The sequence below is a fragment of the Rhipicephalus microplus genome, chromosome 4, assembly GCF_043290135.1.
Source record: "Rhipicephalus microplus isolate Deutch F79 chromosome 4, USDA_Rmic, whole genome shotgun sequence".
Taxonomy (NCBI): Eukaryota; Metazoa; Arthropoda; class Arachnida; order Ixodida; family Ixodidae; genus Rhipicephalus; species Rhipicephalus microplus.
In genome coordinates this window covers 117,582,313-117,608,479 of record NC_134703.1, presented here as the reverse complement: position 1 = coordinate 117,608,479, position 26,167 = coordinate 117,582,313, and the positions used below count along the sequence as shown (strand labels likewise).

The window sequence follows — 26,167 nt, the reverse complement described above, 5'->3', positions numbered from 1 at the left end:
TCAAATTTCTCGAATCTCCTTATTTTCGTCGATAATTTCGCGAATCGTATTGATGCGGTTATGATAGCCGCCACACTCCGGCGAGGCCAGACTGTTCGTCACGTTGTACACCGTCCAGCCGACGACGTGGGTGTCAGTCCTCGAGTAACCTATCATTCGGTAGGTCTCCCTCATCTGCGCAGAACCATAGTACACACTTCAGAGGGCTCTTTTATTGCACTCGACACTTCTAATTTAAGTACAAATGCCCCAATGAGTTCAAGATGCTTTCAAAAATAGCAATTTCAAATGCAGCAGCGTTACGAGTCGTCGGGACACTGCGAGGTGTGAGCAGAGCACTTCAATGAAAAGCACTACCATGGCTTTCTCAGGCCTTCTCCAGGCCCAACGTTACCTTTGACGAACACAGCGACACTCGATACTATGAGCACCCGCATGAACATATTTCTTTACACCAGATATACACACGCTTTCTGCTGTTTCTCTGCTGTTCGATGAGAGACGAACGGAGTGCAGAAAAACAGAGAGTGAAACGAGCGAGGGCCGTGCTTCAATCTTCAAATGCGTGCAACTCCGCTGTTACTGCTCTATGCTGAACATTCCTTACGACTCTGTGTTCGGTGTAGGCTAGTTCCCAATTGAGACGCAATCAGTATTTTCCGACGTCTTCCTATCTAGAGGCCCTTCCTTGTCGACAATGCTCAAGAGTTTTCAAGCGCAGCTCTTAGGCGCAGGATACTGTACATTCCACCTTGGTGATGCAGTCCGTCCGCTTAATTTGTTGGCATAACCGATGGTAATGAAGAGTAAAGCTAGAAAAAATACCGAGATAATGCAATCTGAACCAAGGCATTCGTTAGGGCAGACGAGTATTATACCTCAATACATTTCTATGCTTGTAGCTCACTTGCAAAAAATACCTTCTAAAGAGTTTGCAAACCATGTGAGCTGTGCTATATCGCCGTGGTAGGGTCTAATACGGGGGTTGTCTTACAGATGCTGGGCAATGGGCGACGAAACTTCAAAATCAAACTAAAATATGTTACACATAATGTCTGGCTCCAGCGTATGGATAATGTTAACACTTCTTGCCAACGAAGCTAAAGAACAACGACATCATAGTATAGGAAAACCAGATTATAAGTTACGTATACTCATAAGTCGACTCACTCATAGTCTCATTGAGGCATGAGCCTGAATGAGTCTGAGTGGGTAATAATATTTTGGAGAGTTTAAGTTCGGGTGAGTCTGAATAAAGAAAATGCTATTGAGACCGAGTGTAGTCGGTTGAAGAAAATTTTTAGTTCAAGTAAGCCCCAAGCACAAAATATTGCTTCACTCCACCAGAACACATTTAACCAAAAGAAATTGCACGTGAACGTTCCGCACAAAGTCAGTGGTTACCGCACGGTTACCGTGCCCGTCTGTCTACCTGAACTCTTAGCGAGTACAACTGTAAACATTGAGGCCGGGAAGAAAATCATTTACATCGAAGTAATTGTGACCTTTTATGCCAAACTTCTCACGTGATCAGTCACGCCAGCTTTCATTCCGCAAGGTTTTGATGAAAAAAAATCACCCACCTTGTCTCGTAGAGTACGAGGCGTCTCGAAGCTTACAGATGCGCTAGGGTTCATAGCACTGGCAGCAAATGCGCAGTATGCGTCTTCAAGGTAGACTATGTTTTCACCTCGATGGTACCGCGCGAAAATCTCTTCCCGGCATCTCTGCAAGCAAAACAAGCAGTCAGTGTGGCGCAAGACAGCGCTTTCATGAAAAGCACTGGCAAACATTTTTTTTTCGAACTGAGCTCTTTTTTTTTATTTCACTACAATATGCTACTCCATGTTAGTTATAAGACATTTGAGCGGCGGTGCTGACGTGTACTACACAATCTTTCTTTGATATTCACCGCCAATTCTCCTAATGCAATTCGGACACCATGCTTGTTCTGGCGATGCGTGTGCACACCTGTTGCTGCATGCAGCGCGTGACTATCAACGCGTGCGCCACTGATACGGCCTTGCGAGCAGCAGCCAAGTGGGATGGTCGGCTGAAGCAACCATGACAAAAAGAAATATTGTACCTATGACACTATCGCCAGTTTTTTTATTGACTGCAGCGTGGTAATGTAAGGGTAGTGGTGTGTCACCATGCTACGTTCACTGCAGATGTTTTGCAGATGATATACGCTTGCTCATAGGAATCGAGCGCGCTGGCGTCCTTGTCGGAGAAATTTCATGTCAACCGACAATCATAAAGGCCACAAGAGCACGTTCAGTCACAACTACGTTTCTCCGAAGTGATGTTTTTAGGATACCTCTTCTCCGTACAGTGATTGGGCCAGAATGGTACGCCTATGCCGCTTGGGCAAAAGCGTTTCGAAAAATCTCAACTTCATTCGGTAGTGTACAGTGGGTCGACAACATAAAAATAAACACTATCATCGCTGCACGCGAAGCTTGTATATAGTTAGGTTTTCCGCACTTTTGAGAGCGCAGAAATATGTACCGAAAAGCTGCGCAGTCACTGAGCATTCGCATATTATGATGAGATAAAATGTTCGCATAAGTTTAAATCTAATTATTTGTTTATCATAAATAAAACGTATAGAGGGAGAATTATACAGGCTGTAATACATAGCTTGACTGCGAAATGAAGTTTTTCATTAAAAGGAGGAATTTTACGATTGCTGTTAACATTCATATTACTGAACAGTGGCCATGGCGCATTTGCGTGAGATTTCGCAAAGTACCATGGAACTGTGTGCCTTCAATTACTGAATTCCGCAGGTCACTTGCTTTAAAGCACAAATGACACAGTAAGCGTTATTCATGAAGACACTGAGTAAATGAGCGGTGGCAAAGTAACTGTTTAATCTGAGTGTGATCCCCGTTTTATCGCATATGCAATACTCCGAGCAAACGCAGCTGCGACGCCACTGCAAACCACATCACGTTATGTGACGTCATGCTTGCCACACTCACGCTTCGGCCATGCCGCACAATAGGGACCTCAAGCATAAGTTTGCAGAGCGACGACAACGTCACGCTGCGGCTCCAGCGCCAAACTCTGGGGAAACTGGGAAATAGCGCGGCAGTGGGCAAGGACGATTCAGCCTGCTTCGCCGACAGCTGATAGCGGCAGAAAGCGTGCGCACATGTTTTTCTGTTGGTGCGGGGTACATGGGCGCTTTGCCGTCAGTTTCGCTCGTTGAACGGAGATGCTTGATCTGCAAAGCTGCATTTCCGCGACGGTAAAAGCGACTCGGCAAAAGCGGAAGTGAGGCCCGAAGTAATGCGGTGTGCTACGACAGTGCAGACAGTACCAAGGAATGTGGCCCACCCGTAAAACAATCGGTTTCCAGACCAGTCGTACCAGAGCGAAACAACACAAGCGTGGATCACTAAATTTGCAAGCACAAAGTAAGTTCGATCTCTGCCTTGCTTTGCATTTTGATTGTCTCAACTATTTGTTTGGAATCGTTTGTTTCGACTGCCTGAATCAGTACGTAACGCGGCACGTTCATGCAACGACTGCAGTAATGATTGCTCGCTGTCTCCTCGCATTGTGAAGTTGCAGTTATGGTTGTATGTTAAACTAGGTACTTTGTGTCTTTGGTTTTGTGAGACATAGCTGTTGTTTGGTTTTCACGCAGGAATACGTCAAACCACAAGTAGTGTCGCAATATTGTCTATTTTTTTAACAATTCAAGGTGACGAAAAATGCAAAAATGCTTATGCGCCAAGCCCCAGCGAAACACGAAAGTAAATCGATTCACTCTTTGAAAACAAAGGTTGCTTTCTTGCTGCAAGATAAATATATATTGTCACAAGACTACATCACGCAGAAGAAGCAAGACAGACAGCGAGAAATACGACGTGATTCAGGGATGTGGGGCGCACTCTCGGTTGCCATCTCGGGTTAAGCTTGGAGTCGTGCAAATATACCTTAGCCGTCACCTCGTTTCTCTGTGTGCCCACCCGTAACATTTCGGTGGAGGTGCTGGGTAGCAAAGCACGACGGAGCTTCACAGTGGACGCCAAGTTGCCGCTTCTAACATGTATACCGACAGGGATGCTGCGCCAACAGCCATGCCTCGCTCTTCAACGGCGCCCACCTCACCTGTGGTCATTTTGACCACTCCACCCCGCGATGATGACAACTTTTCGGGCACTGACGGCGAAAACGTCGATGAGTGGATTCAATTCTACAAGCTCGTGAGTGAGTTTGACAAAGGCTGTTGGACAGTTCAAGGTGTCATTAAGGAGTGCCGACGCTTTCAAAAGGCTAAAAGCCGTCGTATTGCCAACCACTTCACCCGTCTTGCTAACACCGCTGTAACGTAAACTTGCGAGGACCTAGTTTTTAGACCCAGCCCAATCAACCCTCTGCTGACATTACGAGGGTCGCTCGACGCGAAATCGAAGGAATGTCATCAGCGCCCCACCGTGGTGGTCTAGTGGCAAAGGTACTCAACTGCTGACCCGCAGGTCGCGGGTTCAAACCCCGGCTGCGGCGGCTGCATTTCTGATGGAGGCGGAAATGTTGTAGGCCCGTGTGCTCAGATTTGGGTGCACGTTAAAGAACCCCAGGTGGTCGAAATTTCCGGAGCCCTCCACTATGGCGTCTCTCATAATCATATAGTGGTTTCGGGACGTTAAACTCCACATATCAATCAATCAATCAAGGAATGTCATCAGCTCGTTTGAGAGGCCTGACGCCGAACAATCCTCAGCCCACCTTATTCCTCATACAGAGCATTGTGCGCGAAGAATCGGCAAACGCGGGCCTTCCGACTATCTGTTCTGTGCACCGATCCGATGTCCATCCACCTACTTTGAACACCCGTAAGCACTACCGGCGTCCCGCTCCACGTACTCGAGATCCGAACGCATGGAGGACGCCTGACGACAGGCCAATTTGCTTCCGGTGCGAAAGAGTGGGACACATTTCGCATCATTGCTGAAGCACGTGACCTCACTCTCGCGCGCAAGCCCAAACCTCGCAAACTTCGAATCATCAGCCCACCCTTCTAGCCACAAACCTGCCCACCGTGATGACTCATCTCATTACGACATGGCCGCCACGATAAATGCCCAGTACAGCCGCTCGCCTTCACCGCGACGTAGATTCTCGCGGTCTCCTCTGCCACCTTGTTCTCCATCCCCGTCCTTCGCCCGACGATTACCTGCGTGAAAAAGCTCCTGGAGGTGACGCTGCTGCAACGGCTTGCCCTACAATTCCTCTGTTGACCCTCTCGACCAACCAGAACTTGATTGATGAAAAAGTGGATGGTTTATCTGCAAAAACTTTAGTCGACACTGGCGCACAAATTTCTCTTATGAGCTCGTACATTCGTGACCACTTAAAGTCTCGACTGCAGCCCCTTCACGCTGTGTTCCTGTTGCTGTTTTAATTAAGCTAGCATGGTGCAACTTGACCTGCCCTGTCCGGCTGATACGCTTAGTCTGCCCCAAATTTGTCTCTGCTCTGCTGAACATGTCCGTGTGTCACCGCGAACAGTTACCTGCATTGCCGTAGCAGCGTTGCCACCTGCACCTGATGAAGATTTCGTGCTCAGGCCCATTACATCCATCCGACTAGCAGTGTTACTTTCGCACGCTATTATTACGTTACGGGAAAACCGAGCTTGCATCCCTTTGCTGAACTTTGCTCTGTGTCCGCAAGTGCTTCCGTGTGGAATAGCCCTCGCCACGCTGACACCCTCTGAAGATTTCGTCATCTCAGCTTTGTACCGCAATGATGTGCGTCACCCCAACTGCACGCAAGCCTGTTCTTCGAAAGATAGTCTGTCTTCTACTGTGAAAAAAAATGATCGCGGTGACCTTTTACCACATCGAGCTGACGCACTCCGTCACGTCCTGGAAGTGTACTTGGGTGCATTCGACTTCTGTGGCCGTCCACTAGGTCAAACCAGCATTGTGAAGCACCGCATTAACAGTGGCGATGCATCTCCGGTACATCGACGGCCGTACCGCGTTTCTCCTGTGGAGCGTCAGATTACTCAAAAGGAAGTAGAGAAGATGCTTGTGAAAGACATCGTTGAGCCATCTTCCCGTCCATGGGCTTCCCCTGTTGTTCTTGTAGAGAAAAAGAACCACAGTTGGTGATTCTGTGTCGACTACCGACATCTGAACCGGATCACTAAAAAAATACGTCTACCCACTACCGCACATTGACGATGCCCTGAATTGCCTTCATGGCACTAAGTATTTTTCCTCCATCGACCTTCGCTCAAGGTACTGGCGAATTGCTGCCGACGACACGGACCGTGAGAAGACTGCTTTTGCGACACCTGAAGGTTTTTACTAGTTTAGGGGCATGCCGTTCGAATTATGCAATGCCCCAGCTAACTTTGGAAGAATAATAGACCCTCTCTTGCGTGGGTTAAAGTGGTCAATTTGCCTATGTTACCTCACTGACGTCATTGTATTTTCCCCTACATTTGCAACACACCTTAACCACCTTTCCTCTATCCTTTCTGTTTTTCGTAACGCAGGACTGCAACTAAACTCACCGAAGTGTCCCTTCGGACGACAGCAAATAACCATGTTAGGCCATCTTGTTGACTCCTCTGGCGTACGCCCAGATCCTGATAAAGTTCGAGCTGTGCAAAACTTCGCCGTCCCGACCAGCCCTAAGGAAGTACAAAGCTTTTTAGGTCTATGTTCTTACTTCCGACGTTCTGTAGACAACTTTACGGACGTGGCACAACCTCTTACGAACTTGCTGAAGCAGAATGTTTCATTCGTTTGGGGCGCTGCGCAGGTTTTGGCGCTCTCTAATCTCATCGCATTGCTCACCACACTACTTATTCTTGCTCATTTTGACTTGTCTGCCCCAACAGAAGTCCGCACTGATGCCAGCTGCCAAGGAATCGCTGCTGTTTTGGTTCAGAATCAAAGCGGCTGTGCCCGCGTTATCGCACATGCCAGTCATCTGCTCTTGGTTGCCGAGCGGAACTACTCGATCACCGAACGAGAATGCCTTGCTCTAGGTTGGGCGGTTGGTAAATTTGGGCCCTACTTACATGGTCGCCGTTTCACCGTCACAACTGATCCACACGCCCTCTGCTGGCTCTCTTCGTTAAAGGATCCCACTGGGAGTCTTGGTCGCTGGGCACTACTGCTCCAAGAATATGACTACTCAGTGTCTTACAAATCTGGCCGTTTACACCATGATGCTGACTGCTTGTCCCGCCGTCCAGTGGACCTTCCTGGGTCTTCAGATGAAGCGCCGCCATCTGTGCTCTCTCTCTGTTTTCTTTCAGCAACGTCCTTGAAAAACAGCGCCGAGATCCCGTCTTGCGTGACATTATTAAGAAGCAGGACTATCCAACGCCCGATTCGTCTACTAGACTGTTTGTGCTTTAAGAAGGCACATTGTACCACCACAATGTCAACACAAATGAGCGTGATCGCTCCTTGTGGTGCTTTTCTAACTATGTTCCAGTGTTATAGCCCAGCTCCATGACGACCCCCCCCTTCCCCGCTGGTCACCTTTGTCTCTCTGGGACTTACGACCACATTCAGTGTCGATTTTACTGGCCCAGGCTTTATCGCACCGTGCACCGCTACGTCGTCGCATGTGACCAGTGCCAACGTCGAAAAAACCCCTATGAGTCCTGCCGGACTCCTCCAGCCACTTGATCTTTCTACTGACCCCTTCTTTCGAGTTGGTCTTCATCTCCTTGACCCTTTGCCTCAGTATACCTCCGGAAACAAATGTACATTTGCCTACAATTACTCACGCCACAATACCACTGGGTTTTCACCATTCTATGTCTTATGAAGCCGCGATACAACTATACCTTTCCACACCATCTTTCCAACATCTGTCAATTCGCAGACTGAGTATGCCTGTGACACTATCACCAGAGCTCCCAAAGTACGAGAAATCGCTCGGAAGCACCTCGTAGCATCGCAAGAGCAACAGAAGCAACTTTACGACGCACATCATCGCGACATCTCCTTTTCCCGGGTTCGCTTCTGTTGTTGTGGACCCCAACTCGGTATACTGGTCTCTTTGAGAAGGCTTTTTCGCGGTACTCGGGACCCTACCGCGTCTTGTGCCAGGTGACCAACTCTACGTACGAGATAGCCCCGCTGATTTCGTCATCTCCCTCTCCTACACTGTCTATAGACATTGTTCAAGTCTCTCGCCTTTAGTTCTACTACTCCTCAACACCATAGAAAGCACCGAGGCGGTGCTTCTGCACCCGGGGGTCATGTTGCAAGACTACATCCCGCTGAAGAAGCAAGACAGACAGCGATAAAGACGGCGTGATTCTGGTATGATGGGCGCGCTTTCGCTTTCCATCTCAGCCTAGGCTTGGCGTCGTGCAAATATATCTTAGCTGTCACCTCGTTTCTCTGTGTGCCCTCCCATAACAATATATTTTTTTAAATTTTTCTTCTCAACATACTTTCGACTTTCATGAACTGGTGGCGCCACGATGGTCTTGACCGAAACACGGTTGGCTAAAACTAAAAATACGCGTTGCGCTCCCGCAACGTTGAGCGTTTGAGCAGAACGGGGAACGGAGCGCAGAATCGGTCAGCTGGGAGCGCCTATTCTCACAAAACTGGAGCAAAGTGTGGCGCGAGAACCGAAATTAAAACAAAGAAAAACAAAGCAGTTCAACTTGCTTCGCAGAGTGTAAAGCTAAGCTAGCTGAATCGCAGCTAAGTCAGCGGGTGATGCTCCAGCGGCGCAGAGGACAGTACTTTTAACTCATTAGTTTTTTAGGGCCATGGCCATGCAATCCGTGTTTCTTTCTTTCTTGGATGCCACGAAAGATTACAGACGACAGTACACGTCTGCTTACGCCAGCATGCAGAACAGAACAATGATCAACTGATTTTTTTAAATTATATGTCTGATTTTCGTGGCCAACAACGTGGAATGTTTATCGAGTGTGGGACGTCAATCCTCACTGCGTATGACAATTAGGCGCGTTTATAGTATGACAGAATTAGGTTACCGTTGACGATTACCATCGGTAGTGTATGGCAATGTCGCGGAATTTGGAAATGTAAATCGCGTAACGTTGGACGTTCTTGTAATGTACTGTCTGTTCCACATCCTGAACGTGGTTTTTTCTCCTTTGATTACGCTCGCGCTTAGAAGGGCGTGTTCAATTGGGCGACCTTTTTCAAACGGGACATTGCGAGGCACTGCAAGTGCAACGTGAGAATACTGCCAGCTGGATCCTGGCTCTGCACGTGCACGGAAGCGAGCGGCAGTGGGGCGCAGAGACGAGAAAACGCTTGACCTGTAATCTCAAGTTCCACTTTCCTGCCAGAGATGACACTGCCTGCCCAAAGTCGCAGCGTCAGTAGGCCGTGGCCTTGGTGCGCTGGCAGCGCTGGTCAAAAAAACAAAATGGCTACGTTTAAAGGCACACTAAAGGCAAATCTTAAATCGATGTTGATTGCTGAAATAGCAGTCCAGAAAACTCGTAGTGTTAGCTTTGTGCCAAAGAAGTGCTTATTCTGAAGTATAACCGTGTTTTAGTGGTCCGCATTGCGTTATCACACTGCAAATTACGCGCCTCAACCTGGAAACTTTCAAGTCACTGTTGCCGCGCACAACAATGTCCGGCTTTACTGCACGGCTACCGACACTACTAGCCACAAAGCAAAAGTAGTGGGGGCCACAGCAGCAACGATGATCATTGAACAATTTTCTGCCCCACTGCCTCCCAGATGGCAGGTGTGCTTGATTCAGCTGGGCCCAGCTAGATGGCAGGACCTGTTCAGTCCAACTAGGCAAAATTCACCTTTTAAACCCCTCCCTCTGAAATCCATAGCAACGTTCGACATTTTTCTTTTCATGAATGAAACAGAAACGAACAAGGGGCATTTTACAACGTCTCGTGATGCTCGGAAGATTCTTTAATTAGGGCAGCAAGTTCGAATACTACTAATCATTGTGGGCGTTGACTCTGATGTCATCACATTGCGAATGCCCTATTCGGGGCGTATGTGCTGCCATGCTTCAGCTTGATTTCTCAATAAGCAGGATACTTCCGTGGTGTCGTTTGAGACGTTGTCATATATTGAGCTGTCATTCTGACAAAAATTGTATTTGCCTTTAGTGTACGTTTAGCAGAGTCAACACGGCGCTTTCGATTGCTTGGCGCTGTGCTAATGATTGTGGGGTTTAACGTCCAAAAACCGCCGTATTGTCACATGTAAATGGGTATGAGCCATTACCTGTTGCATGAAATCGCTTGGAAGTAAAGAAAGAAGAAAACATTGCTTCCTGGTCTAGGTGCGGGCAAGACGTCGATTTGTGGCTGTTACTGTTATTTCATTCGTGCCACTGATGGAGGTGCTGGGTAAATGAGCCTCGGTTCCAGATTTTCAGCCGGCACACCGAACTACCCAAATACGGTCCTCTCTCAGGACAAGATAGCAACCTCGACTACCAACCAGGCGAGTCAAACCAACGGCGCCTATTCTTTCCCCCGCATGTTTTTCATGTGCCGCAAACACCACGCTCACTTCGTGGAGACTTTTATCACGATGTTGATGACTGTCTTGACCACTTCGATCGAGTAGCCAGCATCAACGAATGGGATGAAGTTCACAAGTTGCAGAGAGTTTTCTTTGCGTTGGAAGACTCTGCCAAAACGTAATATGAGAAACACAACGGTTTCTTTGCGACGTGGCAAGAGTTCAGCCGACAGTATCGCGATGCGTACCAGAGCGCCGAAAGAAAGGAGACAGCGCAGCAGGCTACCTAGTCTCGGAACCAATGACCTAACGAGAGTGTTTCGATGTTTGTAGAGGACATGCTTTGACTCTTAAAGTGTGCCGACCCTGCAATGTCTGAGGAAAAGAAGGTGTGGCATTTAATGCATAGGGTAAAAGAGCAGTTCTTTGCCGGACTCGTGCGCAATCCACCGACTACTGTGGCTGAGTTCATAAATGAGGCAACCACAATGGAGCATACTTTCCAGCATCGGTCGTCACAGTATAAACGCCCCGACGTCACCACTGCTGCATGCTCTATCGGGGCTGACAGCGAGAGGCATGACCTAGCAGAGTTCATAACAAGCGTCGTGCGGCACGAGCTGCGTCAACTCGAAGCAGCGGGACCCCAATCACCCGTAAATGCTCTCGCAGACCTAATGCGAAATGAGATCAGACAGGTGGTCACCCCACTCACACCAACAAGGCCTAAGACCCCTGTGCTGACTTATGCGGCGGCCCTGCGATCTCCTGCACCCCATGCTCCTGATCCCACTATGCGATTCCATGAATTCCAGGGCACCTCTTCGACTTTGCCACCCGCCTTAAGGATTTCGAGTGCACCCACTTATCATCCGTCTGCATCGCGACAGAGCGCCACAAAGGCCAGCGTGTGGTGAACGTAGGATAAGCGTCCACTCTGCTACCACTGTGGCGAAGCGGGTCACGCCTACCACAAATGTCAGTACCGCCAACTTGATCTCCGTGGCTTCTACCCGGATGCTTGGTGCACGCGTTACAGTGAGCATCCCCGCGACATCCAAGCGTACCTTACAGGACAGCAAGGTCATCGCCTTGGTCAACACCACCAATTACGATCACCATCACCTCACTGCCTCACGTCAACGAGCTTTCTCTCGTCATCTTATGCTCTCTTCACATGGCACTTAGCGAGTCCCCACAGGGGAAACTAGAAACCGCGGCTCCTAGGGGTGAAACCGCGTCCCAACAAACTTTCAAAGAGCCTCCGTCGACGCAAAACATGTCGAAGACCGTTCCTATTTTTCAGTCATTTCCAAAAGTCATGGGACTGTTTCCGCCGACATCACTGTACACGTCGATAATCACGTCGTCATTCGGTTATGAGCAGTGCCCTGGCACCCAAACTGAGAAAAGTAACTACCCCTGGCAAGGACCCCCGTTGCGCACGGCAGGGGGCCACCTCAACACGCCGACTGAAATGTGCACAGCCCGTGTTCGAGTTCGCGCTCCGACGTTCACAGGGTCTTTCCTCGTATTACCTGTGTGCTCCCGTCCACTCATTCTGGGACTGGACTTTCCTCGCGAATACTGTGCAATTATTGACCTACGAGACTTGCAGGTGTCGTTCGAGGACCCGATTCATTTTTAACCTGAGAACACCCACTTATTGAAGGCTGCCCTACGTGTATCCTCCGAATCTGTTACTCTGTCTCCCAGCAGTAGCCTCTTTATTAGCGTTGCCCCGCCGCGGTGGTCTAGTGGCTAAGGTACTCAGCTGCTGACCCGCAGGGCGCGGGTTCGTATCCCGGCTGCGGCGGCTGCATTTCCGATGGAGGCGGAAATGTTGTAGGCCCGTGTGCTCAGATTTGGGTGCACGTTAAAGAACCCCAGGTGGTCGAAATTTCCGGAGCCCTCCACTACGGCGTCTCTCATAATCATATAGTGGTTTTGGGACGTTAAACCCCACATATCAATCAATCTTTATTAGCGTTGAATGCGACCAAGACGCCTCCGATGTTCTAATTGCGGAAGGAAATTTGTCGCTACTTTTTGCGCAACAAATCTGCGTTGCCCGAGGTATTGTTCAGCCCAGGAGGAAGCAGGCTTGCCAATTAATCACGAATTTCTGCGAAATATTGCCATCTTACCAAACACACTGCGATTGCATACCTTCAGGATATTGCCGACGTCTCTGGTCCCTCAACATTATCTGCTCTTTCGTCGTAGGACCATTCCTCCATGACATTCGCAAGCACTCTCGACGTAAAGCAGGGTCTACCATCCGCACAACAGGGACGTTTTTTGAAGCTACTCGTCTCATTTCGGTACTGCTTCGCTACGACTTCGAAAGTGAACCAAACACCGCTTGCCAAGCCTCGTATCGCCACCGAGCCTACCAAGAGACTCATTCGACAACACGCCTATGGAGTCTCTCAAAAAGAACAAGACGCTATACACCAACAGGTCCAGCAGATGCTCAAGGACGATGTCATCCAGCCATCGACTAGTCCAAGGGCGTCCCCTGTTGAGTTAATAAACAAAAAAGATGGTGCCCTGCGATTTTGCGTCGACTACCAAAAGTTGAATAAGATCACGAAGAAAGACACGTATGCTTTACCACAAATAGATGACTTGCTGGACCACATTCGCAATGCTCGTTACTTTTCTTCCATGAATCTACGCAGCGGCTATTGACAAATTTCTGTTGATGAGCGCGACCGCGAAAAGACTGCCTTCATTAATCCTGACGGACTCTACGAGTTCAGTGTCCTTCCTATCGGCTTATGCTGGGCGCCAGCTACTTTTCAATGAATGACGGATATGGTTCTTTATGGGCTAAAATGTTAATCGTGTCTTGTCTACTTTGACGATGTGGTCGTCTTCTCGGACACGTTTGAGCAGCATGTCCAGCGCTTACAGACAGTTCTTCAGGTGATTCGAACAGCTAGGCTTTCTCTCAAACCTGAGAAATGCCACTTTGCTTTCGAGGAACTGAAGTTGCTTGGTCACGTTGTCAGCCACGCTGTTATACACCCAGACCCTGAGAAAACGAAAGCTGTTGCCGCATTTTCTGTCCCAACGAACAAGCGCGATCTCCACCAATTTCCGGGACTGTGCGCATATTACAGACGCTTTGCGAAAGGCTTTTCTAAAATCGCTGAACCTCTAAATGAACTTACAAAAGACAGCGTACCATTTGTTTGTGGTCAGGATCAGCGTCACGCCTTTGACACGCTAGGAAATCATCTCAAAGCCCCACACGTAATCAGTCAGTTTGACGGCAACGCTGCCACAGAGCTACACATGAATGCCAGCAATGTCAGACTTGGAGCCATATTGGTTCAATGGCAAAATGGCGTAGAGCGCGTGATTGCCTATGCAAGTAGAACATTATCATCCACAGAGAAAAACTACTCTGCAACAGAAAAAAAAATTGCAGATCCCACGTACAGTGGGAATCAATGATATGCGAAGCAAGAATTAGGAAGGTTTATATGTAAATTTAAATTTGAAACGACGTTACAAGGTGGAGGTAAATTATGCCTTACATGACTTCCATTTCATACTTATTATGTTTGGACTTGTCATTTACCTTCATCATCTATTCACGCCACCTGATACCAAATTTGGTATATGTGGAGCCAGCGAAACGGCCGCGAGCGTGCTATGAGCGTAGCATGTAGTCATGTTTGACAGGACACGCATATCATAACTATCATGTTCGAACGTGTCATTTAACTTCGCCGTCTATTGACGTCGTGCAATACCAATTTGGTATATGTGAAGCTAGAGAAACTACCGCAGGCGCATCATGAGCGGAGCATGTGGTCGTGTTGTTACATGACACATATCTCATGATTATCATGTTTGCACCAGCCACATACCTTCGCCGTCCATTCACGTCCCGTAATACTAAACTTGAAATATGTGAAGCTAGGGAAACGGCAGGGAGAGCATCATGGAGGGCCCAAATACTGCGAGGTAACGTTTACGAGCGCACGCTGGGCGCAGCGACGCTACGCTAGCAAAACGCGAACACTTTGTAGCCTGACGCCTGACGCGACCAGCGTCTGTCGGCGCAGCCCGGCGGCAAACAGTGTGAAATGCGACATGCTGCATTTCGCACCGACCACGTTACCCAGAATGCACCGTGTCTGCCTAGCTTCCTAACGAAGGGACGCCGGGCGTGCTCAAACGCGCATGCGTCAAAGCAACGCAGTGTAGTGCGTGCGTGCGAGTATATGCTAGGCAGATCGGCACCTGGCGGGGCATCGCCTGCATGACGCGACGAAACGAACGCTGGAGCACATGCGCACCGAATCAGGTCGAAGTGTATTGGTGCCTTGAGTGTGACATGCTCTTACATGACACGCATCTCATAATTATTATGTTTGCACCAGTCACATACCTTCGCCATTCATGCACGTGACGTAATACCAAATTTGGCATATATGAATCTAGCGAGACAACCCCGAGCGCATCATGAGTGCGGAATGTAGTCATGTTGCTACATGACACGCATGTCTTGATTATCAAGTTTACACATGTCATTTACATATGTCGTCCGTTTGCGTCACGTAATACTGAATTTGGTACATGTGAAGCTAGCGAGATGGCTGCAACCGCATCATGAGTGTAGCATGTAGTCATGTTGTTACGTGACACGCATCACATGATTATATTTTTTGCACCAGTCATGTCCCTTTGCCGTTTATTCACGTCCCGTAATACCAAATTCGATGTGTGTGAATCTAGTGAAACGGCTGCGAGAGTATAATGAGTATGGCTTGTAATCATAATGTCACATGACACGCATCTCATGGTTATCATATTTGCGCCAGTCACATACCTTCGTCATTCATTCGCATCACGTAGCGCCGGATTTGGTATATGTGAAGCTAGCGAGACGACTGCGAGCGCATCATGAGCGTGGTGTGTAGTCATGACTCATGACTTACATATCACACATGTCATGATTACCACGTTAGGGTCTCTCACTTGTGTACGCCATGCAATCATGTTATATCATACCAGTTTTGCAACATGTCATTGGAACAAGATCACCACAAGAGTAACAAGACCATGAATTGTAAATCAAGACATTCATGGCATAACTGTCATGATTTTCATGTTATGACTACTCATATATTCCAGATATACAATCATGTTATGCCATACCAAGTTTGGTATCGATACCATTATCCAAACAGCCAGGAGAGTTAAAAGTCGTAGGTGGATAGCTAGATAGATAGATAGATAGATAGATAGATAGATAGATAGATAGATAGATAGATAGATAGATAGATAGATAGATAGATAGATAGATAGATAGATAGATAGATAGATATATAGATAGATAGAACGATAGATAGATAGATAGATAGATAGATAGATAGATAGATACGCTCAAATTCAGCGAAGTTCGCTAAGAAATCCTTCGCATTTAAAAGAATGCTTAGCTGTTGTTTGGGCTATATGAAAGTTTCGGCCTTATTTGTACGGTTGACCATTCAGGGTAGTTAGTGACCACCATTCTTTATGCTGGCTCGCCAACCTCAAAAATCCCTCCGGTCGTCTAGCATGGTAGAGCCTTCGGCTGCAAGAATTTGACGTCGCAGTTGATCACAAATCCGGACGCAAACACCCCGATGCTGACTGTCTCTCTCGTGCGCAAATCGGAAGTACAAATGCGGACCTAAGAGGACAATATGTTTTTTTCGTCTGTATCAGCAACCGACTTGGCTCAACAACAACGCGACAGCATGGAGCTAAGCCCGCTGAATGCGCCGAGGAGGCCCGTCAACTCGCCCGACGCCGTAATCAGGCTCGCCAAACTGCGGACGCACGCCGCTACAACCTTCCACACCAAGAGGTTACCTTCCAATCAGGTGTAGAAGTTTGGGTGTGGACCCCCATCCGACAGCGGGGTCACTCTGAAAAGTTGTTGCGGCGCTACTTCGACCCTTACAAAGTTCTACGCCGACTCAGCGACGTTACATACGAAGTTCTCCCTGATGGCATCTCAAAACGTTTCCGTCGGTTTCCACAGAGTGATGTGATGCATGTGTCAAGGCTCAAGCCATATTTCTCGCGTCTTCAATCGAACGTGCACTGACCTATCATGCAAGGACTACTTACTTTTTGTCACTTTTGTTTCTTTTTGATGTGTCTTGTGTCATAAATCCTTTCTTGATTGAGTACTTCTCTGACACCAGCCCGTTTATTTTTGCCTAAGGACGCAGTTCTTAGATCCCATAGTAACGTCTTTTCTTTCTCAACTTTTTCAATGCTCATCACCAGCATGGAGATGATGATTTTGGAGGAGAGGGAATAATGTCACAGGTAAATTGGTATCAGCCAACAATTGTAGCGCGAAATCGCTTGGAAGTGGCGAAAGAAGGGAACATTGCTTTCTGGTCTGGGTGCGGGCAAGACGTCTGTTCATGGCTCTCTGTTGTTTTTTTTTCGTGGCAATATGATCATGAGAGACAACGTAGTGTAGGGCTCCGGAAATTTCGATCATCTGGGGTTCTTTAACGTGCACCCAGGTCTGAGCGCACGGGCCTACAGCATTTTCGCCTCCATCAAAAATGCAGCTTCCGCAGCCGGGATTCGATCCCGGGACTTGCGAGTCAAAAGCCGAATACCTTAGCCAATAGACGACCGTGGCGGGGCTGGCGCTTGATTGTGGCGTCGGATCGCGTTGCTTTGTAGAAGGCGAAAGTGTGTTAGGAGCGGACCGCCTCGTTCTCATCGGCCTAAAGAATTTCATACGCGTAACAGCAAAAATAGTTGCACTTTACACGGAAACATTAAACTACTTCGGCGAACCACATCAGACTTGCTTCAAGTTTCCACTTGAACCTGTCTAGCGAGACGTAGGTTTAATAAGGCAACTGCTCATGTGTAGCAGGTCACTCCGAAAGGTAGCATTTGTTGCGTTGCGTTACCACAATGCTGCAGGTAATGCAGGCTGCTGCTCCTGCTGATGACTGCATCTATCCCATCCAGTTCCGTTGTCCTGTCAAAAGTTGAATACGCATACCAGTCAATTACAGAATGGGGCTATGCCTGGGCCAGTGTACCTTCAGACAAAACAAATTCTAGTTTTGTTGGCAGCAGGAGTAATAGTTCTTTTCGTTCGCTGATTCTTGTTAATACGTTTTTAATAATAAGGCCATCTGCTTTCGAACACTCACTTGTTCATGTTGGCAGTAGTTGATATTCGAAGCAGATATATGTACTGACACTAGCCACGCTAATATTGCACGGACGTATAGAATTGGCAGATCTTACGTACCGTGGGAATCGATAATTTGCGAAGCACGAATTAGGAAGGTTGACATTGTGCTTTAAAATCAAGTACAGCCTTACGAGGGGGAGGTAAAATATGCCTTACATGAATTCCATGTCATAATTATCAAGTTTGACGTGTCATTTACCTTCGTCATCTGTTCACGTCACCTGATACCAAATTTGGTATATGTGGAGCTAGCGAAACGGCCGCGAGCGTGCTATGAGCGTAGCATATATTCTAGATTTACATGGCACGCATGCCATGATTATCATGCTTGGACATTTCATTTGTGTTCGTCGTCTATTCACGTGACGTAATACTAACGTTGGTATGTGGAGCTTGCAAAACGGCCACGAGTACGCTATGAGCATTGCTTGTAGTCAAGCTTTAGACACGCATATCAAGATTATTATGTTGGGCCGTGTCATTTACCTTCGTTGTCTATTCACGTCACGTGATACCAAACTTGGTGTATGTGGAGCTAGTGAAACAACCGAGAGCCCATCATGAAGAACCTAATATTATTCGACATAACGTTGACGTGCACGCATGGTGGGCGCAGCGACGCTACGCTAGCAAAACTTGAGCACTCTATAGTCAGACGCCAGGCGTGACCGGCGGGACTAGCGATCGTGGGCGTGGCCCAGCGGCAACGAGCGTGAAACGCAACATGCCACATTTCACCCCACTGACGTTACTCAGCTCTACTCAGACAACACTGCGTCTGCCTCTCTTCGTCATGAAGGGACGCCGAGTTTTCTGAAACGAGGCAGATCAGCGCTTGTCGTGGCATTGCCGGCGTGACGCGACAAAACTAACGCTGGTGCGTACGCGAGCCGAGTCACGTCGAAATGTATTGGCGCCTTCAATGAGTGTGGCTTGTTGTGATGTTCTTACGCGACATGAATCTCATGATTATCGTGTTTACACCAGTCACACACCTTCGTCATTCATTCACGTGACGTAATACTAAATTTGCTCTATGTGAAGCTAGCGAAACGGCCACGAGTGCATCATGACTGCACAATGGAGTCATGTTGGTACATGATAAGCATGTCATGTTTATCATGCTTCAACGTTTCATGGACCTATTCGTCCATTCGCGTCACGATATACTGAATTTGGTACATGTGAAGCTAGCAAAACAGCCGCGAGCACATCATATACGTAGCATGTAGTCATGTTGTTACATGACACGGATCTTTTGATTATCATGTTAGGGCCTGTCGTTTGTGATCACAGTACACTCTCTTTGTACCTTAGTTTTGAGGATCAGGGTCGAAATATTTTGTCTTTTTAATGGGCATTAAAGTTTACTTGATTACTTACAGGTGCTGATTCCGTGCCATAGTCTTTCCTGTATTTTGTCACCAGTTTCGTCGGCCCTCTTCATTTCTACGCTTAGGCTGCCGATGTAATCATGAGTCCGGAAGCATTTGTTTGGTGCTCATGGCAGAATTGCTAAGGCATCAAGTAGATAGAGCGATTTGCTTTTAATACAGACGAACCAACTCAGTGGTACTCACAGGCTCAAAGAAGGAGCTCACGTGGGATAGAGTGTCATACTCAAACAGAGTAAAGATCCCAAACAGCGGATCAACGGAACTATCAAACTTGTCGAGGCGTAAGCTCACTGTTAGGGTATAGTTGACTTTGGGATTCGGAATACTTAATATAGCAGAGACGGCTTCATTCTGAATAGAAAAAAGCAATAAAAAGTAATAATATTCACACTTGTTCAACAACACGCTAACTAAATAGGCACTCGTGAATGCAGTATTGATTATGACACCTTAAAATTATACCTCAATCTGTTCACTAAACATGCTACAGCCATTCCGCTTTCATAACTAGGAACATTTTACCCGCAAAACACTTCTCTTTGTGAATACAACATCAACTGAAAGTGGAACACGCTTTCAGAGAACTTCTATCTATTACAAAGCACATGTTTTGTCAAGAAAAAATTCAATGCATAACAAGAATATTGTGCTATGCCTAAAGATGCAGCATCTTTTAAAGAGCAATTTTTAGTGCAGTTTGGTGGTGCTGATAATTACTCACACTGATACTCTGAATATGTATGCACTACTTTTAGTTTAACCAGTTCATTCTTCTGTAAAATGAATGCTTATTTTAGGTAATATGCTTAATTATTAGCATTTCAATTTCCTTTAGAATTGCGCTATTGCTATTAATGCCATGCCTTTGTATAATTTGTTTATATTGCCACGATTAACTATCACGTATATACTATAACGCAATTTGCAAAGCGAAGCTTAATGCAGTGTCATTGTGTTCAACCTGTCAGTCTCTCTTAATTGTGTACATTTCGGTACTTTCTAAGTATATCCCAACAGCGATTTTGAGGCACCTAAAAGATCACTAAATTGATAAATAAAAACAAATAGAAATATATATAAATAACTAAATAAACAATTAGGAAATTCAGCAGATCTTACGTACCATGAGAACCGATGTTATGCGAAGAATAGAAAGGTACGTACGTTGACTGTGGCTTAACTTTTTATTCGTCTAAGCGGAACAAAATGAAACTAAAGATAGTATAAAAATCTGCAAGGACACATGTTTAATGGTCGCATTTTTTATATATTCACTTGTTTACACTCGCGTAACAATCTAAACAGGAACACCGGGTATTACCAACATCAGAAGCGGTGAGCTGATATATTGCGCTTGTCTAAAGGAAGAATGTAGCCCACAATAGCGCTACATAAACAAACTTCAGGTAATGGCACTTGACCAAAACTAACATTATTAACTGCCACATAAACTGACGTTCTACCAAAATCATGCCTGCGTAGTTTTTTTTTCATATAGTTCCGAGAGCCGGGATGGCTTTGTCGTTGAATGCTTGATTGCCCCGCGGAGCTCTCGCACTCGTTTCTTGCTGGTCGCACATTCATTCTTTTCCATAGCCAAAACAGTGCTGTCGATGTCACTTTTTCTTAGTGCTCCCACACTTGAATTAGCATGTCTGTACCCAACGTTCTGTGTAAACATATTAACTGTCAATCACCTATGGGGGATAGGCACATCCCCCATAGGTGATAGGCACATACCACAGCCCATGCACGCATATGGGTCTACAACGATATTACTGTGTGACTGGCGTACCTCCTTTAAGGTTTGTAAAAAAAACTGGTCTCTGTATGTCCTGGTTTTGGCTTGGGTGGTCACATACCTGAAGGTGTCAGGTACCAGAAGCATGTAGTCTATTGCTGGTGGGTTCTTTACGCGACTCGCCGAGCAGCATTGGGGGGGGATCACAAGTGTAGGTATTATCTGATGTCCTACATCAACGGTGATGACCTCCGATGAAATGCAAAAGGTTCCAGGTCAACGAGGGAAATGTTAGCACTGTGGCAGCACGCGTTGATTTGCGTTATCACCTAACCCCCTGCTCCCGCTTTCAATATGTTCTGAGGCCAAGAAAAAGTCGGGTTCCGTGGCACTCTCGAAAAGCCTCTGGATTAGCCGAAGGTCTGAAAGTTTCAGAACCTCAGGTATACACTGCGTGAATGTGGATGCTGACGACGTTCGCAGCCGTCATGTGTCAGGAAGCTTTCTTTGGGTACTCATGGCACAATTGCTAATGCATGAAGTAGCTATGGCTAATTACTTTGATTGCAGAAGAACCAATCGTTTCAGCGGTACTCACAGGCTCGAAGAAGAAGCTCTCGTAGTATGAAGTGTCGTACCTAAACAGAGGAGTGGTCCTCCTTAGCGGATAAATGGGGCTATCGAACTTGTCGAGGCAGAAACTTACATTTAGGGTATAGTATGTATTCCTAACAAGTTTTGTGAAAACTTACTGCTAAAAAATAGGTGCGACTCAAACTGTGCGTACTGTTTGGTCTACCTGCACAATTTGTTTTTGCGAAAACACTCCTAAATGTTCGCCTCAAGGTTCAACAATGTGCGAGTGTATGTGGGGGGTGGATACGAGGGGGGCAGCAGCTGGTGTGCCGCATTAGGTAAACCTAAACTGCTCTTGTAATGGGACGAACACAGCAACAACTGATCTATTGAAATCTCACAGTCTTCCCTCCTGCAGCAATGCGCTTGCGCAAAAGACAGCCACGATCAAATGATGATAACACCCTCCATCGGAAGGGTACTATCTAACCAAGAAACACAAGCTCTCTCTTGAAACACTCACTTTTTCACTGGGCACTTCTATACGCCCTGTCTAGTTATTCACGAGGCTTCCGGGTGTTTATGCGCCCTTCGTGCCTCGCGTGCTTCAACATCTCAGTGCTACAAAAACAAAACAAGGGGGGGGGGGCTTGCGCGTTTTAACAAATGTCTTTCAATATAATGACTAGTGTTTTATTTTTCACTTACACCTAGAGAATTACAGCATTCCCTTAAGTGCTTATAACTGCATCTGCAAGTCTGCTCCCGTAGACAATACCACAGGTCAGGGAAAAACTATAGAGCACTTTCCTTCTACAATGTACATACACGCGTCTGTGTTTAGTGTCGCAATCATGCTTCTTTAAATTTTCTTTGCCAGAATTGAATCACGAACTAAATAACTTACAGAGAATTCTACCATGATAACGAATCTTCCCGCTACCGTCTTCAAACTCTGCGACACCTCGTGGACATACGACAGAGCTTCAAACTTTCATCTGTCTACCTCTATTATACGCTGCTTCTTTTTCATCGGTGGCATTGGTATTTTCGCATACGACCTGCAACAGAGACTTCACAACAGCCCAGAGGAGCTCCTGCAGGAACCCTTTACTACATAGACGATTCTCTTAAAAGGAGAAACAATCTTGGACGTTGTCGTCACAATATTTGGCAAAAGAATATTTCAAGCGTTGGCACCACTACGCCCCTCTTCACTATCGGTTTAAATGAATGAAACGGAAAGGTAACAAGGGCTTATCTGAACCTGGCGAATGAGGAGAGCATTAAGTGTTCATTAGTATGGACAAATAGACTTAAGTATGAGTATAATAAAGAAGCATGGACATGCAATTCAAAGCCGATGCAACTTGGCTGCGGTGGATTCGACAAACTTATGAATACGCTACGCTACCTCTTCCAAGTCATCATCAATGTAATATTTGAAAGAATTCAAAAAATGTCTACGTATCTAAAGTCCGGAACAATGCAATCATGGGAAAGCTCACAAGACAATGTCTAAAAGTTATAGGTTTTGAAGAAAAAGCTTATGTTTCATGTTTATATAACGGTTTTGAGAGGGTTTTTATTATCGTCATGTCGTAATGACTGTTTAAAGCTCACGTGCATTGTTAGAAGAGGGGTGATTGTGCGGTTTGAAGTAACCTGTTGTTAGTCTTGTTTCGTCCTGTCTTTTCCTATTCTTATCCCCTGCCTCAAGTGTAATTTAAGTTACCATAGAATTCAAAGGGTTTTGCCTAAAGCCCGCGAGAACGAAGTGAAGTCCAGAGGGAGACAAGAAAGATTGTAAAAAAAAAAGTTGTCATGCCACACTCTTGCCATGGCTTAGGTTACCTTATTCGGTGTTAATTGAGTCGACGTGAAATATTCTTATAAGGACATATATAAATATTGTCCTTTCACAACGTGGCGCGCATTTTGAAACTTCAGAGCCATTATGACTTGTACCAGAGCGCCAACTTTTACATGCGGGCCCTTATTTTCCGCAGAAACAAAAAAATACCGAGATCCTTTGATGGTTTGGCTACCCTTAATTTTGTAGGTGATGAACAGAAAAGCAGTGCACATGTTTTTATGAACCGACGTGTACTTAGCGTTGCAGTTCTGAAGTCAAGATGCTCCAAAGATGAACCGGAGAGAAACGTTTCATAGGACCATGATGATGAAAGCAATTATTAATTATCTCTGCAACACTGGCGCTGAAACATTGTCTGCCTTTTCAGGCATGTTGTAGAGCTATGTGGCCACAATATTACTTCAAGATCTAATTTCTGGTTCACACAATATATTTCCATTCAAAGATGGCTTCTGTCTTGTTGAAAAACAGTTGAAAAACAGTTGAAATATTATAAATGGCTTAACATACAAAAACCACAATGTGAATATGAGAAATGCTGTAGTGGGTGTTTCAGAAATTAAGATCATCTGGTGTCCCGCCACGGTGGTCTAGTGGCTAAGTTATACGGCTGCTCACCCGCAGGCTGCGCCATCGAATCACGGTTGTGGCGGCTGCATTTTTTATGAGAGCGAAAACGCTGTCTTATAGTCCCGTGTGCTCAGATTTTGGTGCTCGATAAAGAACCCCAAGTGGACGAAATGTCTGTAGTCCTCCACTACGCGCCTCTCACAATCATATCGTCTTTTGAGAGGTTAAATCAATCAAATGCACCATCTAGTGTCTTTAAGGTGCACTGACGCCACATAGTACACGAGCCTCTACCATTCCTTAGATAGTTATTGCCACTAACTATGAGCATATTCTTAAATATCGTACTCCTGTCAAAACTATTTGTGACCTCTCTCACCCATATCTTGAAAAAGAGTCTGTTTCACTGTCAGTGACCAGCAATGAGTGTAATTGGATTGATTGGAATGTTGAACGAATCTTAGCAGCCAATTTCCTTATGGTACTGTCTTGCGTAGCATGAACATTTCGCGTAAGTAAACGTGGCCACTCCCGACAACGAAGCTGTTTTGATGGTGTTTTTCACGTCTATGTGAAGTAAGTGCTCAAGACCAAGCACTTGTGATGGTACGAGATGCCTGTTGATTTCTCAAAATACGCGTGCGTGCGTGACCAAATCTGCTTGATGATTTTACTAAAGCGACGTAGCCTCCCCTTTTCTCTTAACCCTTGCCAGCACACTTTTAGGCTCCTTCGCCTATCGAGCAGGCAGTCACGTTTCACCTGTGCTTGAGCCACGCCTCTCAGCACTACGCAAGTTTTCACTCACACATAAAACTTTGCACACGCAGGAAGTTGTCATCAATTACTACTTTATGTGGAACATGACGGTGACGGCTACACCACGAATTGAGTGTCGAGAATTCATATGGTTGCTCGAGCATTAGTATTATGCATAGGTATCTGCAAGTTGCCTTAGATAAACATATATATCATTTGACATTACTTCTAAGCAATTTTCTTAATCCGTCAGCGCTATTTTCCTATTTACTAATTAGGCATTTCTGCTATGTTGTCACGCAATGTGGTGTGAACGGCAGACTAAAACTATCAAAATTACCTACCATTGTAGGCTGACTCTCCTGAGGCAGGCAGGATCTGTTCCATGATGAAGATGGAACCACTTGCAATATATGTTCATCAGTAATAGTCAAGATGATTACAATGCTGAGTCCATCGATACTGTATGTGTAGAAGCATATTCGAACCCAAAATCAATATAACGCATCAGTAAGGTGCTGAACTGATAACTTTCGGTATTGCAGTAATCTATGAATTCTTTTAGAGTGAGGTGTATATTTCTACGAAGAGCACCACTCCAAATAAATTTAGTGCACCAATCGACTGTGCCTGAACTGAATCTAGGCATTCTGTTGTCTTTCAGGTTTTGATGAAACAGTTTTCAAACAATGGCAATTCAGTATGTGGCTTCAGTGCGACAAAATAAAATGGCCCTCAGCGTTCAGAAACATAGTGTGTTAGGGGGGAAGCACCTTAAGAATGACCGCGAAATGTCTGTGCGTCTATAAACCACCTCTCGGCGTCTACAGCGGGTGGTGAAACCAAAAAATCTGTGAACAAAAGGTTATAAAAAGGTGGTTAACAAGAAAAAACAAAACAACAGGCCACAATACCGGGAAAATGCAGACATTTAAAAACTCATGAAAGCTTACTACAGAAAAAAATTTAATGAAAAAATTGGAAGGCTTCTAACCGGAGCAAAATTGAAGGCCACGATTTGTGATCAGCTGCACACTACTTTTTCAACAATCGTAAATCATAAAGGCTGACAAGGTAAATCATAAAGGCTGACAAAAAGTTTTCTACAAACTTAGAAAAAACAAATTAATACTTACTGGTTCAATAGTGAAAGGTAGTCATGATATTTTGAAGGTTTGAACGTAGCATCAGGTTGGAATGCGAAAAAGTTTTTGATATCCTCCCGATACCCACCAAGTGTCATCATTATAGAGTTGAACCTCTGTAACAAGAAAAAAAAGGTACTTTTTCTCTTTCGAGATAATGAGTCAGGCCAAGTTTACGGTGGGAGTGTGGTGCCCTTAAATTTCAAATATTGAAAGGCAGTTTAACAGTTCTTATCTATCTATCTATCTATCTATCTAACTATCTATCTATCTATCTATCTATCTATCTATCTAACTGATTCCTTTATCACCCCCACCCTCTCCCGTGACCGCTTCATTGTGTACACCATAGTATGCAGTAAACTTTCTATATTAT

At 46.0% G+C, this 26,167-nt stretch overlaps 1 protein-coding gene across 1 annotated transcript; it reads right to left on the bottom strand.

Annotated features, from left to right (window-relative positions):
* On the bottom strand, positions 1-25,865 carry LOC142814410 (uncharacterized). The gene is made up of 5 exons (XM_075893165.1): positions 25,783-25,865; positions 24,991-25,108; positions 19,308-19,475; positions 1,584-1,727; positions 1-174 (listed from the first exon to the last, which is right to left on the bottom strand). The coding sequence occupies exons 2-5, from the start codon at positions 24,991-24,993 to the stop codon at positions 1-3; spliced, it is 489 nt and encodes a 162-aa protein (XP_075749280.1). The 5' UTR covers positions 24,994-25,108; positions 25,783-25,865.
* Positions 25,866-26,167: the final 302 nt, after the last annotated feature.

Excerpts from the sequence above, each read along its gene's own strand:
- LOC142814410 (XM_075893165.1), bottom strand. Across the intron at positions 1,728-19,307 it reads TGAGCTCCTTCTTTGAGCCT|AGATGCCGGGAAGAGATTTT; the intron begins GTGAGTACCACT and ends TTTTGCTTGCAG. Across the intron at positions 175-1,583 it reads CTCGTACTCTACGAGACAAG|ATGAGGGAGACCTACCGAAT; the intron begins GTGGGTGATTTT and ends GGTTCTGCGCAG.